Source organism: Daldinia vernicosa (genome assembly GCF_022497035.1).
Source record: "Daldinia vernicosa strain CBS 139.73 unplaced genomic scaffold F5Y00scaffold_93, whole genome shotgun sequence".
NCBI classification, from domain to species: domain Eukaryota; kingdom Fungi; phylum Ascomycota; class Sordariomycetes; order Xylariales; family Hypoxylaceae; genus Daldinia; species Daldinia vernicosa.
In genome coordinates, this window is record NW_025954009.1 from 18,157 (window position 1) to 33,404 (window position 15,248).

At 47.8% G+C, this 15,248-nt stretch overlaps 4 protein-coding genes across 4 annotated transcripts; 1 reads left to right on the forward strand and 3 right to left on the reverse strand.

Moving 5' to 3' along the window:
- The first annotated feature begins 4 nt into the window (after positions 1 to 4).
- On the forward strand, positions 5 to 1,681 carry F5Y00DRAFT_274742 (putative GPI anchored dioxygenase). The gene is made up of 3 exons (XM_048013413.1): positions 5 to 444; positions 597 to 653; positions 726 to 1,681. Exons 1-3 carry the CDS (start codon positions 237 to 239, stop codon positions 1,574 to 1,576), a joined length of 1,116 nt encoding a protein of 371 aa, XP_047859855.1. The 5' UTR covers positions 5 to 236; the 3' UTR covers positions 1,577 to 1,681.
- A 369-nt stretch (positions 1,682 to 2,050) lies between these two features.
- Positions 2,051 to 3,636, reverse strand: F5Y00DRAFT_220402 (uncharacterized protein). The gene has a single exon (XM_048005649.1). It carries the CDS (start codon positions 3,374 to 3,376, stop codon positions 2,057 to 2,059), a length of 1,320 nt encoding a protein of 439 aa, XP_047859856.1. The 5' UTR covers positions 3,377 to 3,636; the 3' UTR covers positions 2,051 to 2,056.
- A 682-nt stretch (positions 3,637 to 4,318) lies between these two features.
- F5Y00DRAFT_256424 (CAMK/CAMK1 protein kinase) lies at positions 4,319 to 6,965 on the reverse strand (the record flags this gene model as incomplete). The annotated part of the gene is made up of 5 exons (XM_048010405.1): positions 4,319 to 5,363; positions 5,538 to 5,782; positions 5,975 to 6,025; positions 6,155 to 6,639; positions 6,926 to 6,965. The coding sequence occupies 5 exons, from the start codon at positions 6,963 to 6,965 to the stop codon at positions 4,319 to 4,321; spliced, it is 1,866 nt and encodes a 621-aa protein (XP_047859857.1).
- Positions 6,966 to 12,114: 5,149 nt separating this feature from the next.
- F5Y00DRAFT_256425 (glycoside hydrolase family 79 protein) lies at positions 12,115 to 13,734 on the reverse strand (the record flags this gene model as incomplete). The annotated part of the gene is made up of 1 exon (XM_048010406.1): positions 12,115 to 13,734. The coding sequence occupies one exon, from the start codon at positions 13,732 to 13,734 to the stop codon at positions 12,115 to 12,117; it is 1,620 nt and encodes a 539-aa protein (XP_047859858.1).
- Between the last annotated feature and the right edge of the window lie 1,514 nt (positions 13,735 to 15,248).

A 15,248-nucleotide genomic window follows, 5' to 3' on the forward strand; every position in this document is an offset into this window, starting at 1 on the left:
TGCCGGCGTCGCTGCCGTGGACGACTGTGTCTGCCGTGACGGCGATTCTTGGCGGTCTTAACGGAGAAATAGCAAGTAGCGCTGACGAACTCAGCATGTCCCGTTGAAGAGCTTCTTGCTTTAGGGGTCGGTGGCTAAAAAGGGGGGGCAGCCCCTTTATTTTGCTTGTAGGGAGCTTGAGTTTCTTGTCCGTACTCCGATTCTGACAAGCTCATCTCGAAAACCTCAGGTCCACAATGGTGTTTGTACCCTCGATAGCGGCCACTCTGGCCGTGGCCTTGTCGTTAACCCCCACGGCGGTCTTTGGGCACCCGGGAGAGAAGTACGGGAAGCGGGAGGCCTTAGAGGAGATGGGTAATGCCCACGTTGTTAACAGGATGAACACGAGGGCTCTTGAGGCGTGTCAGAACTCGCCCGCGGTGAAAGCTCGTAAGGAGCGTGCCAGTATGTATCTTCTAGGATTCCTGACCAACATTTTATACATACCACTGTGCACGTATACGCTCTTCGTCTGTTAAAAAATGCCCTAAAAAAACAAAACCCATCTACCCCTGAACGCTTAAAGGGGCAACATATGCTAACTAAAATCGCTCCAGTCGCTCGACGAGCTGAGAAATTCGCACAGCTCCGTCGCGATAAGGGTATCGAGAAAGGCAAGGACACTTTCCGCAACACTCCCCCTCCCCCCTTATCCTTGACTCACCACAACTAATCCCGAACTACAGCTCCGTGGCTCCACCGCCGAGACGCCACGGCATTTGAGAAATGGGCCGCATTATCGCACAACAAGACCGGAACGTTGGACTTCACCAAGGACACTCCTAATAAAGACATCTTCGGCGCCAACACCAGCTGCGTGTTGACCCCGGACAATGCCAACGGGCCGTACTTCGTGTACCAGGAGCACATCCGCACGGACTTAGTCGAGGACACGGTCGGCGTGCCCATGCACCTCGAGCTGCAATTCATCGACGTGCAGACCTGCGAGCCAGTCATCGGCGTGCTGATCGACACGTGGTCGTGCAACGCGACGGGCGCATACAGCGGCGTCAGCGCGAGAGGCGAGGGCGGCCTAGGGACTACGTACCTGCGAGGCGTGCAGCCCGTCGACGAGGACGGCGTCGTCAACTTCGATACCATCTTCCCGGGCCACTATCAGGGACGCGCCACGCACCAGCACTTAATCGCGCACGTCGGCTCCGAGGTCCTGCCCAACGGGACATATACCGGCGGCCGCGTGGCGCACCTATCGCAGCTGTTCTTCGACCAGACGCTACGCGACACCATCGAGGCGACCGCGCCGTACAATACCAACCCCATCCCGCACACGAGCAACCTTAAGGACTGGTTTACCGGGTACGCCGCGACGTCCGAGTACGACCCGTTCCCGAACTACATCTCGCTGAGCAACAGGCTGGAAGACGGGCTGTTCGTCTGGGCCGAGCTCGGGCTGAACACGTCGTCGAATTGGGACCATTACGCCCCGTACGCGTCTACATGGAAGGAGGGCGGCGGGTATGATAACCCTGACTTCGACTTCTGGGCTGTGGCTAGCCCGCCGCCGACGCACGGTTAAGATGGAGCTATGTAGATGAGAGAGAGGGTGGATATCTCCGGGTTGGGGTTTTGCCTACTGTATAATACCAACAACAGACAGGAGATATCATAGACACGAAGGAGGTGAAAAATCGAAGATTCCCTATGATAAAGCACTTTAGAATTCATACCTCAAGCTTAGTTCACGTTGCTGACTCCAAGTTCGTATGTCGTCCTTCCAAGCCTTCGATCCCCTCTATTCGTCTCGTCATATTTATTCTAAAGCGAGACTCATCACTCATCCATCCAAATCCGCGAGAAATATTTACCTCCTTTAGTATGGGAAGTGAGATGGTATTACTATTAAATTTCTAGAAAGTTTCGATGGGCATTATACAAACGTAGGTAGTAAAAACACTATACCTAAACGCCACGCTTCTCCCAATACACACATAACCATTCCACCCAACCCACACCATCACACATACATCCACTATACCTCCCTCCATCCCACCCCGCCTCACAAATACACCAGATCCCACTCCCCCCTCTCTCCGCCCTTCAACCTCTCCACCGGCAAAAACTCATCCCTCCCCCCCGTCCAAAACCGACAATTATCCCTCTCCAGCCCCCAACTCCACGCCGCGCCCAGACACTCCTTAACATCCCCGTCCCGCGCCGCGGCTCCGATAGCGCTCTTCTCGCACTCCTGCAAGCACTCCATCTGCGAGCCCATCGACCGTATAAACTCCACCTGGCCCTCCGCATCCCTGCTGCTGCTGCTCCACAGCTCCTGCACCGAAACCCCGCATCTCACGCGATACGACCGCTCCAGCTCCCGCCAGACCCCGCGCGTCGAGTCGTCGTCCACCGCGCCGCTGAGCAGCGACGATACGAATCCTGAGATTCCGTGCTCGAGGTCTAGGCCGGGGTCTAGGCCGAGATCGCCGACGCCGAGGAGGTTGAGGTATGTGTCGAGGTCGTGCGGGTCGAGGGTTTCGATGTGTGAGAATTCCATTTTGAAGTACGTCTCGCCGCAGTACCCCGGGTTAGGAGGGGCACTGCCGAGTTCCGGATCCGGAATCGGGGTTGGGTCCGGGCCCGCTTCCGGTTGTGGTTCTGGTTCCGGAAGGGGGAATGGTGGGGGTACGACGGCGGGGCGGGCTGGTTGGGAGCTGGGTGTGGGGGAGTCTTGAGATGGTGATGGTGGTGGTGGTGGTGATGGGAGTATGGTCCGTGTGGTTAGTGTCGATGGCATAGGGGCGTGGACTACAGGTGCTGTTGTGGAAGGCCCGGGGGTGTGGAGGTGGGTAGTGCATGAAGTAGTTGTTACAGTCGGTGATTGTAAGACATGCGTAACCTGAGGAGATAGCGAAGCGGTATGCGTATTAGTTATAGTAGACCTATGTGTCGTCTTTGCAAACGTCCGTAAACTCGGCGCCGAGTCCTTTTGAGAATCATTTGGTGTATCAGGGTTAGCGGGCTTAATATCGTCTGGCTCTGGTACAGGGTGGTGTATAGGAGTTTCTGGGGCATTGAATGAAGGTGGCTGTTGCTTGTGGTTCTTCGGCGATGCATGAGGAAGATCTGTTGGTACCACCACGTTTGGATACATGTACTGCTCACGATAGATAGCAGCACCCGGACCCGGAGCCGGCTGGCTGGGCTTAATGCAGATCATATCCGAGTTAACTTCGACGTGGTGCTGAGCTTCTGGAATGCGGATGTGAACAGCGCTGCAAGAGTTGAATAGGTGGGAGGGTATGGCGGCCAAGTCTAGCATACAGCCCCCGGTCGACGGCATGTACTGGACTCCCAATTGCGCTAGGGAATTCGCCATAGTGTCCTTCGGATTATTATATTTGTGAATAAACCGTTTAGCTTTGTTAATATAGAGCTTTGGCGGCAATGTCGAAAGAGATAGAGGTGTGAGTGTATATGATTAGGCTAAGGGCGAGTATGGTTATAAAATACTAAGGGAAATTTAGAAAATAGAGGTATAGAAGTTAAGATATTATATGATAACGATGGCGTATAGTTGCCCATACCATTTGCGTATTACTTATTAAATGCTCTGGCGTAAAAGGACGGGTGAGGTAAAGTGGCTGGGTGTGTGATCCTGTGGATTGAGAACTGGAAATGGCGGATGATCGACAGCTTCTTATACACTTCACATTAGACCATACGGAAATCATAGAAGTTACTGAATTGGTAAAAATGCTTCTAGTTCCTGGTGATCCCTAGCGAGGGCAGACTGGGCAATTCAGGGACCGGATACTGAATTTGGTTGCAGTCGACACTCGTTTGCTGTACTAAAGGACTGCAGTGTCTCAAATTTACTGAAGGGGGGCTAGGGACAACGATGCGCCGCCAATATACTACGAAGGGAGACAGCTGCAGCAAGACACAGGATTGGAAAACTAATACCGCAAACAGACTGGCCAAGTTCATCAAAACGAGGAATGTAGGGACAGCTTAATTTTATTCACTTCGAAACACCGTCAATTGAACAGGGCGAAATATGTATCTCGATTCCGTCAACGCCTAGTCCTATGTGTGAAGCGCCGGCGGATCAATGTTGCAAAAAGACAAAAAGCCACAAGAACTCCCCGTATTGTTCATTCAAACCAATATCACATGCCTCGATGCCTCCAAAATCCGTTCTCCGCGCTTGTCTTAGAAACTCGGCCCAGATGTTCTTAGAATCAATAAGTCAATGCCAACAACTGTCGTGATCATGTTTCTCTCCAATATCAACTTCCTGCTTGTCAGCTGTCTTGTCCTATAAGCCGCCAACGCTAGCGGTTGCGGGAGGTTTTGCGGCTCGTCTACCAAGTAACGTCGCCCCATCCAGATTGAGTTCGAAAGCTCCTCGCTGCTTATTTCGATCACGAACCTGCTGCCGAGCGGCTTGCGCGACGGCGGCGCTGTGTTGACCATAACCTTTTTGTTCTCTATCGGCTTGTCGTTCTTGCTGTCGGCCGCGTTCTTGCTCCTTACCAATATGCGTCTTACGCATGCTCTGCTCAAGCGATTGCGACTCGGCTTTATGCACATATTCCGGGTCCGATTTCTCCTCCTCCGAATCTTCGTGAAGACCAGCCAATCGCGACGGTGCAGCACCCTTGGCGCCGATCTGCTTTCTCCGCTTGGCCTCTTCTTCTTGCCGATGTACCGAGTATCCGACATCGAAAATCTCTCGGAGATTTACCGCGCCTGGGGACCTGAAGTCCATGCGGCGCTCGCCATCAATAAGTCGTCCGGCGTCGAATGCGCGTAAGACTTCTGCGTTCGCCTTCTTTTCTTCGCGTGGCGTAGGTCCGGATCCTTGTATCCACGGATGGCTCAAGAATTCCTTGATCGTATACCGCTCGTCAGGGTCGACGCAAAGAAGATGCGTAATTAAATCTTGAGCAGATTTGGAGATGTCGTCCCACCACGGTGATAGGAAAGTATATTGCCCCTTAGCAACCTTTTCCGTAAGAACCTCGATGCTTTCGTCGTAGAAAGGTGGAAAGCCACATAATAATGTGTATAATACGCAGCCGAGGGCCCACATATCCACTGACTTAGAGTAACGCTCATCCTTAACTATCTCAGGGGCTGTATAACCAACAGTGCCGCATGGAGTCATGGTTTGGTCATCCCATACAACCTTCGATAGACCGAAATCAGCGATCTTAATCTGGCCGATTCCTCCTGCTCCAACTCCCTTGACGAATTCGCCTTCGTCCACCTTATCTTCATCGCCAGGTTGTTTTGGCTTGGGATTTTTCGATGGCACGAACGGTATCGGACTGAATAAGATATTTTCAGGTTTGATGTCACTATCGTCTCGCATGTCAGCTGGCTGATGCAGGGGCCAAGGATTAGGATGTCTAGTGACGTCACCGCCACCTGATTTAGCCGCCTCAATGTACCCTTAGACGGGGCAGCTGAGTCGTACTATTGCAGAGTGGGTTTGAGGCTCACAGCCGATCGACTTGATATTGTTCACTTACCGATGCACGACACCCTTCTCCTCGTGAAGATACTCGAGGGCTTTTGCGACTTGTACGATAACATGTCTTGAGAGCTCTTCGCTGAAATAGGTGAGTCGCACAATCTGGTGGAATAACTCCCCGCCAGGTGCTAGCTCCAGGATTATATAGTAATATTGCTTTGACTCTGAAAAGTCGACCAGTTTGATGATATTAGGATTGTCCAACTGGCGCATGATTTGAACTTCCTTTAATATATTTGCTCGCTGTGATGGATCATTAGCTTCGCCGTTCCCCAGATTCGGATTTTTGTAGAATATGATGCGATAGACAAGAGTTGATAGATGGAATAGAGATAATTAAAACGTGTAGAAACCTCATGAATGTAAGAAGACGGATTGGAGGTAGCCGGAGGGCATATCTGTTAAGTTGGACAAAAGAAAAGAATATCTCCGCACCTCTGCTGCCTTCGGAACCTTCTTGAAATCCGGATGTAGATGCTTCATGCCCTATAATTCGACCCCCAATAGTTGGTACAGGAAACATTCAAATTTGCTGGAAATAGAAAACGCAAGTTGCAACCTGAAAGAGGAAACGACAAGGTTGACGACGCAAATTCAACCGCCAGAGATACTCACCTGCATGTTGTTCATTTCAAATTTCCGGACGACCTTGATGGCAACCTCACCAGCATTGCCTTTGAGGTCTTTGGCTCGGTAGACATTACTGAACGCTCCGTCTCCCATCTTTTCAAGCAGTTCCCACCTCTCCAGACCGGGATACTTGGGAAACTTATTCCTATTCTCATTTTCCTCTTGTACGATCTTAGCGGCGTGGGTATCATCTACTCTAGTTTTGCTCTTATTCGAATGTGTGCGGGAAACGTTCTGGTTGGCCTCGGCATGGTGGGCGGCGGCGGCATCGGCTTGTGCGACACGGTTTTGGTTCTGTATATCACCGGGCTGAGCGGAGTATGTCTCAGGGATGTTGTTCCGATGACCGTTGCCGGCCGTGTGTCCGGGCTCGCTTACGTTGCCCATGGCTTTTTGTTGCGCAGGTTGCGGGGGAGAATATTCATGTTTCCGCGAGGGTTCTTCGAAGTTGGTTACCCTGGCCTGTTTGCCTGTTCGAACAATGTGATATCAGCGGGACATGAGCCAAAATGCGATTGTAAATCGCCGTAAAATCGGCCAAAGTATAGAAAAGTATGGATCAAATAAGGAAATTTGGGGAAAGAGAGTTACGAAATAAACAAAATGAACGAGTTGCAAGGCCGGGAAAAAAGAAAAAACGAATGAGATGATTATTCGTTTGTGTGAGGAAGAAGAAAAACACACCGAAGGAAATGTGTGGTAGACAAGGTAGGCAGAGCAGGGAACGACAGAGGGGTGGACAACGGAGGGGCGTACCATGGCGGATGAAATTCTTAAGCTGCTGGATTGTCGACATTTTTTTGGTTACTAGATGTCACACCCAAAATGCACCTTAGGCTTTTTTTTAAAAAAAAATCCCACTTTCCACACTTCCACACTCCGTGTCTCGTGTCTTGTCTCTCCTATGCGAGACAAAAATTAAAACTCTCGGAAGCGCCACTGGTTCCAAGCCCACGGGTTTTTTTTTCAAATTCGAACCAAACAAACTTGAATGCAGAAACTGCAGAAACAGGTGCCGTCCGGGAATTGGTCAGGTCCGCTCTTTTTTAGACAGTAAGGGTAACCAGTGCAGGCAATGCGAGCAACAAGATGGCGAATAGCGGGAAGCTGCCGAAAATGGTGAGGTTTTAGTTGGCGATTCTTTGCTTTCGGTAATGTACCTAACCTATGCCTATATGCGATCCCGAAAAATTCAATTTGAGGACGGACTCGGGCTTGGGTCGGAAAACCTGGTATTTGAATTGCAGTTGGATTGTTCTTGAATTGTAACAAAAGTGTGTAAAGTTAGGTTCGGCGGGGAGTACGCTGCAAGACGTAGAATTTGCTATCTTCTGTTTCGCTGTAATGCAAGTCACAAGATTTCTATCGTGCGGATATGGCTCCTCCAATGTCTGCAATGTCTGTAATGTCTTTCTCTCAATGCTAGGTAGATAGGACAGAAATAGAGTCGTTCTCTTAGGGATTTGTCTAAAAGTAAAGGTTATAGGTATAATCAGGTTAAAAACACAAGATCTAAAAATTCCCCGTGTAAGAATAAGAAAAATAAAGATATGTGACCTAAAAAATGGTTGTGCAGTAGTAGAGTTGACCCGGCGTTGTGCTCTGGGGTGGGAAAGAATTATCAAAGAAAGAAGAAAAAAAAGGTGGGAGAAATGACGACTGACGACTTGCGCGAATGGTTAAACGGTGACATCGAGACTACTACGTACACTTACATGGTATGGGCCTTGTTTAGTGCTACAAGCAGTGCTTGTATCCGAGATCGATGTCGCCTGATGATGTAGTGGGTTAGGGTGCCGTAGCGTACCCAGACGTACCTAACTTTTTGAATTGCTTTCCAATCTTACTAGGGGGGCCGTTATGGGGGGCAAGGATGATAGGTACTTCACCTTTAGTAGACGTCGTAGGTACCTAAAGTACCTATAATGTGCATAAATTAGGCTACCTACATATGTACCTAACGTAGTGTATTATATTTACTAAGTTGGTGATGAATGCCCTGTTTTCGCCACGGGAGGGCCTTCTAACAAATACAACAAATACGGCGCCGACAATCTGGAATTTGGTAAAAACCCAGGTTGCAAGTCGGGCAATTTACTTCAGGTGCTGACAAAACCTGTTCGAGACCCAGCTAGTAGAGACAAAGGGTGCATGTACCATATTATGTACCTTAAGAGAACGGGCGAGCTAACTGTCCAACATTTCTTAATCTGGCACGAGGTAGGACAAAGCGACGAATCAGGTTAAACCGGCCATGCGGGAACCATGTACATGTATGTACATATATGTACCTAATCATTTGTACACTGCATGTGCCTCCATCCAATCCGATTAGCTACATACATACATGAAGACATCAGACGTAAATATCCCCAGAACTTAGGTAGGTATTTCATCTGCCAATCTACCAGAAACGACAATTTGATGCGCTATGTAGATATCTACATCATACATGCAAGCATCGACAGTTATATCCAGTCGAATTCCGGAAGGTCTCACAGCATATCCATCTTCAGATAACTAAATAGAGATAGGCGCAGCACCAGTGCATAACACTTTTCATCACCACTTCAGTCAGAATCGGAGATTGAGTATGGTATCACCAGGAAACAAACTTGCAATTCGCAGCCAAGACGACGCCGGCAACTTAAGATGGGCAATTAACGACCGATATACCGTAGCATATATCTGCCCATAATAAGACATCCCACAGTATGTGGTATCCCGGTTGATTGATAACTTTCCTGTGTGGGGAGCAGTTCCTATGCCTTATTTTTATTGAAGGCGTGTACCTCTTATATTGGTAGTGTGACGGAAATCAACTTTTTATTTGTTAAGGGAGCGCGATATTGCGGCCTTTCTATCCTCCATATTCTAGATCAAGATCGAATAGGCCTCGCTAGCTACCGAGTGGCTTCTGCGAGTAAATACGTGGCATAGGAGGCTTCAGTCACATTTATCTATCGTGTACCCGATTCCCACCCAAAATAGAGCCTCATGTCTCATCTAGAACATGTATGAGGTATCTACTAAAAATTGCCTAGACAGAAACGCCCAACTTAAGTACCTGATGTACTAGGTACTTATACCTAAACATCCGTGGATGTATGTATCGTTCTCTTCGACTAGCCCGATTAACCTTGGCACAACGTGATTCTGCTATGGTTACGCCGTAGTGCAGGGGCTTATCTTATATGGACCGATCCGGCTATAAAGTATGTATAAATGCGAATGTACAAAAAAAAAAGATAAGTTTCCGGGGTGTATCTTGCAACCCCATTTGATGCGTGGTTCTAGGTTCTAGGTTCTATTACAATCCATGACTCTTTCATATTTTGGGGACCGGGACGAAAACAAACGCTTCATGACGTATGAAGTATCGTCATTTCTCAGCCCACCCCACTTTGCCCTCTGAATTTCGCTCTAAAATTCCCCACTACTTTTCTGGGAACTTACCATGCAGGAACCAATTACCTGGTGACGTGACCTAAGAAGGACCCAAAATCATCATCGGCTCCCCCAGACCATCCGTTCGCTCTATTCCCATTCGTTACACTTCTCTTGGCAGATCTACGGTTGGGCCAATAACGGCTCAAACGCTTCAATATAGCTGACGGGCTTTGCATTATAGCGTCCGATTACGCATCGACTTAGATTTTAACGAGCTGATTGCTATCTGCAAGGCTATTTGATATAGAAATTATTGGGCGTCAATCTTCAACAACATTGTACTTATCCCGTTCAGCCTTGGCCATCCTCAACCTTAGAGCCTCATAAAAAAAAACAAATCTCACATATTCGATACGACTAACCAACAAAGGAAGCTTAGGTAGACTTTAAAAACATCCTTCACTTAGGTACTATGTAACACAACCACTTAGTATTATTTAAAGTAGGTACCTAAGGTAAATACATCTATCCCAAATAACCATTTTTTTCTGACCGAAACCAGCCCAATAATGCAGCTGTTGTGCGACATTCCTTGAAACGACACTATTACCCCTTCAACTTCGATGTGCTCCATACCTTCCGTCCTGTAGCATCTCGTACATCATTAGGATTCTTAACCTTTCTCTTTTATTGATATTATTCATGCTGATCTTCGGTGGTGTAGTATCAGCTAGTCTCGCGCGGGGGGGGGGCCGCATACGTCAGTCAGATCGCATCTCTTCAGATTGGTTACAGTAGCAAACATTGCCTATTGGTTACGGGTCGAGCCGGGTCAGCGGCCAAACCGTCATAGGCGCTATGATTAATAAAAGGTAGTCCTGACTAACCTACGGGATGAGTCTTATCCGCAAATTAGAGGCCGGTAGTCCAGACCCAAAGGGAAGAAGCGCTCCTCCTCAGTGCAGGCAGGCCCTTAGTCCCTTTGGCGGAGGCTACGGTCGAGCCGGTTTTTTCTACATCTCCAACACTTGATAAGTACTCACGCACGTGTAGAGACCCGGAGAGCGTGGAATCCTACATCGCTAAAGTACATCTGTTGCTTTGGCCCCTAGAAAGCAGGCTTGAGGTTACACTACTAGCAATATTTCACATCGTCTAACCAGCATCTCTCCCCGTGGTTCGGCCTTGGTCCACCAGAGTTGAATGTGCAACCGAGCAGTCTTATGTGGGCTCTGATAACGCCGCTTAGACAACCGTTCAGCAATAACATACTCCGTGCTTAGTATATTTTAAACTACCTTCACTCCAAATTTTCTGTATTGAGTCTCATTGTAACAACCAAAAGTGATTACTGACAGCATTTACACCATCTTTGTTTATAATATCTCTTCACTGTTATTACGTCATGCGTTTATGACGTAACTTGGACCCTGGAGATTAAATTTTGGATGCTACAGGTTGCCTCACAAGAAGATTACTAATTTGCCGTCTCAAAGTTGGCCAATCAGACTCTGCTGTCGATATTACGCGTACGGTATCGCCGTCATAATTGGAGCGGGAGTTAAGAAACTGACTTCTACAGTTCTCTGTAGGTCTTATGACAGGCTAAAATCTCCAAGCCTCGTGTCAGCATCTCACCCAACCAGGAGTCGTTTTGCCTGCCGTTGTGTTCGTCATTAATAAGACATAATATTGGAATACTACTTTTTTGCATGCTACTGAGGCTGAGATTATATAACAATAATGTCATGGGCCTTTAAAAGACGTAAGACGGATCACGACTCGGGATGCCCCGCCCTGACCAAATTCTATTCCTACAGGATTGGCCAAGTATTCCATATAAACAGTGCCTCTATTCAGCCAAGCCAAGTTCTTACCCCGTTTAACTTTGGATATTCATTTTTGAAAATGACATTCTGATTTCACGAAGATGAAATATCGCCAACTATTACATAACTACTTATATTATCAAAAGTAAGTTCGACGTTCACTTACCTAGACCTTTGGTATCATAGTTACTTTTATTTGAGAGTAATACTATGCTTAGCGCAGATAACAAATATAAATGGCGACATATATAAAATGATAAAAATGATTAAGTTGTCCTCTATACATCCGTACAACTAAAGTCATAATCATAGTTTAATATGATAGGTGATCCTTATGATACTCTCGGAAAATGGTTAAATGCTTTAAGTTTATATCCCTAAAAGAAATGAGATTATGAAAGGAATGACCCCAACTCTCTCATAAAATAATATAATGTAGATAACCAGCAGATAAAGCTGTAAGTTGCCTCAATTTTATATCATAGTTATTCAGATAAAAACACCTGGGTTAGTGGGGTAACCCCTAAAGGAACATACATATTTGTCTCATAATAATTCCGGGAGGCTCATAGTTGTTAAGTAACAAATTTTCACGCGGTCTGGGGTATAATATGTGCTTAAATTAAAACCGGAATCAAGGTCCAATAGTAGTTCACTTCGTAAGTCAAACGGCTACAGAAGTCCTCACATTAACTCTTAAATATTAGATATCTAAAGCTATGAAGCCTACAACCAAACAAGGGCTGCCTCGCTATCCTGGACAGTAACCCTCGCAACCCCATTTTTAACAGCTACTTGCTCGGTATCATTCCTCACATTCTTCACCTCTGTTCCAAGACTCTTATACGTCCACTGGCTACCTCCATACGTAATGGTATCCGCCGCGGCCCCCGCGCCCAAGGGACTATTTAAGTGGTAAACCTTAACCGACTTGACGCCCTTCGGAACCGCCAGGTCAAGCGTGGCACCAGGCCTCTCGACACCCGAAGACGTCTTATTCCAATAATTCAGATTCGTAATGGCGATTCTCTTCGCTGCGTCGCCTTCGTATGCACCGTAAACGGCTAGGTTCGCGGGGCCGTTGTCACCTGCGACGTCTAATTTGGCGACTCTCGTCTGGTTGGAGGATCCGATGAAGTCGGCGACGAAGGGCTGCGAGTAGAAGTTCGAGAAAACTTGGGCTTCGTGGCCGGCGCTTGCGACGGGCAGCCATAGGTCGTACCCCGCGTGCATTATCTGCTGGTAGTTGATGCGTCCGATGCCGATGGCCATGCTGTATAGGTAGAAATCGACTTGCCACAGGGCACTTCCGAGGCGGGCTTGGAACTCGTATGAATTGGTTCTGAATAGCGAGTTGCCGACCTCGTTGAGGATGAAGGGGATCTCAGGGTGGGTCTTCTTCAGCCATGCGATGTGGCGCTTGAACAGGTTTAGGTGGTTGTGCGTTACGGTGATGTTCATGAGGCCGCTTTCGAGGTCCTCTGCGGTCCCGGCGTTGCGCTGGTAGTAGTGATGCGAGACATCCTTGACGATGTCCTTCTTGTCGATGCCGAGATTGAAGCACGTCTCCACGTCAAACACATATGCGTCTGCGTTCACGGAATCGCCGATATGCGCCGCGACGTCGAAAGCCGTGAATAGGCGACCTTTCGGTAGCTCTACAGCGGCCAAAATGGCATCGACGTATTTGGTCCAGTTGCCGACGTACGTCTCGTTGTTAAGGGTGCCTTGGTATTCCGGTGGGTTCAGCTCGACGCCACCCTCGCCGCGGTAGTCGTCGGCGTAGAGATCCGCCTCGTTACCGGGCTGGATTGAGTGGATATTTTCTAGGCCGATGCCCTTTACTGCGGACTGGGCCCAGGCAACCGTCTCGCTGATATTGGTTGTCGCTAACGGGACTTGAACCATGTATTTGGCTCCCGGAAAATTGTGCGTCAAGTTCCAGTAGGAAGGGCCGATGGTCGTAAATCCGACGTTCTGGTAGTTGTCTTGCTCAGCGACAGGCAGTGCGGGTTCCGTTTGGCCAGGGAGATATCTCGCGTAGTCAGGAGACGTGCCACCGAGTCGGATGATAGGGGTCCCGCCGGTACGTGAAGTGACGGCCTTGATGAGGTTCTGGGAGAAGGCATTAGGCTTGCCGTTGTCGTCTTGGGCGTAGCGGACGAAAGAAGCCTCTTCGAAGGCGAAGCCGCAGAAGCTAGGATCGATTGGATCCGAAGCATTTACGCCTGACACTGTGGGAATTTCGACTGATAACGATGAGTTACCTATGGGGAGAATTGTTGCCGGTCTAAGCCCCGCGAGGGCTATGAGCAGAGACGTCTGCTTTGAGTTCTGTGTCCTCATCGTGTCTGAAACGAGTTGGTTTGCCTAGGGGAACTGGAATAGACCGATCAATTTGGCGACTCTGACGATCTGAAGTGAAGGTAGAAGAGAATTCAAATTTCGAGGAATTCCTCTATAAATACATCTTTAGGAGGCTCCACTAGATGCCATACTCTTCAGACACCTTGGCTAGGCGAAGTCGCGTCGCAACATTTCGCCTAGCTACAAGCATATAAGCCAGGATTAATCATGCTATAAGCTACGAGCTACCGGTAAGTAGAAACGGAGAGTGAGATCGCAACCCAAAAATCCCCACTCCTTGGCCTTGGAGTCGTCATTCCACGAATAATAACATGGGCGAGGGTATATCGACAGGCGATGAAGTTGGTATAAATGATGTCGTGCTGGCTGGGTCAAATGAGTGAAATTCGGCTCTCGGGAATGGGGGATCAGGACTGGACGATTACCCGGCGTACGGTAGTATTGCGGGGTGATGGGGCAAGGCTGGGCCAGGCAAGCAAGCCGACTTGACCTTTTCATATTATAGTCAGATGATCTTCATCAGTTACTGGAGCCTCTTCTGGCCCCTGGTAGCTGAGCTCGAAAGCTAGACCTGTGAGTTTTGACGTCGTGCGCCTTTGCTCAGGGGCGAATAGTCTTATGAAGTAGGTACCTAAGCCCCAGCCGCGGGAGGATATTAGCACGATCGTCTGCCTATAAGTAATTTGAATGTTGAAATATAAGCATCGGTAACGTGAAAAAGATGTGTTCCTTATAGCCTCAATATGATTGTGCTATGGAGAGCTTTACTCATAGTAATATTCATGAACTCCACGACGAAAATTGAATGCCAAGGCTTGTTGGCACTTAATCAATAGCGAGATATTTTAGTCGAGACTTGGAGATAAGATGATGCATTTGAACGTCTCGAAAATATCTCTTACCAACTAAAATTATATATTAGGCACTCTTAGAACTTTAAGGCTTGTTGACATCTGCTGCCCATATCGCTTCATTTATTTATTCGTTCATCTAGATGTTGCTCGTCGTGAACCGTGCGTATGCCGTACGAAAATATGCTTAATCCCTTGGCTGATAGTTTATGGAATTGACATAATAAAGTTGACATAAACAGTAGGAATTGTAGTTATCTGGCATTTATTGGTTTTTATAGCAAATATCCTGAACATAGTCCTAGGACTATGCACGTAGATTATGTATTTTGACCTTTATTGAATTAGTAAAGATCATTAGGTAGTGTACGGAAGTCCCCATCAAAAGTTTTGTCCATACATACGTAGGCCAGCCCTTATTAGCTTTTGACTAGCTTTGACAGGGCTTGGCAACAGCTATAGGTCATCGAGCGCATATACTATCCAAGGTAATACACTACTTTCGCTTATACATAATAACTCAACATCTTTTCCTTAAATAATAAAAGTTATATGAGCGTATAAAAAAGCTTTTATACTTATAATAGATCTAATTTTAATGTTTTCATTAGCATATTAAAGCTAAAATTTTATATACATTTC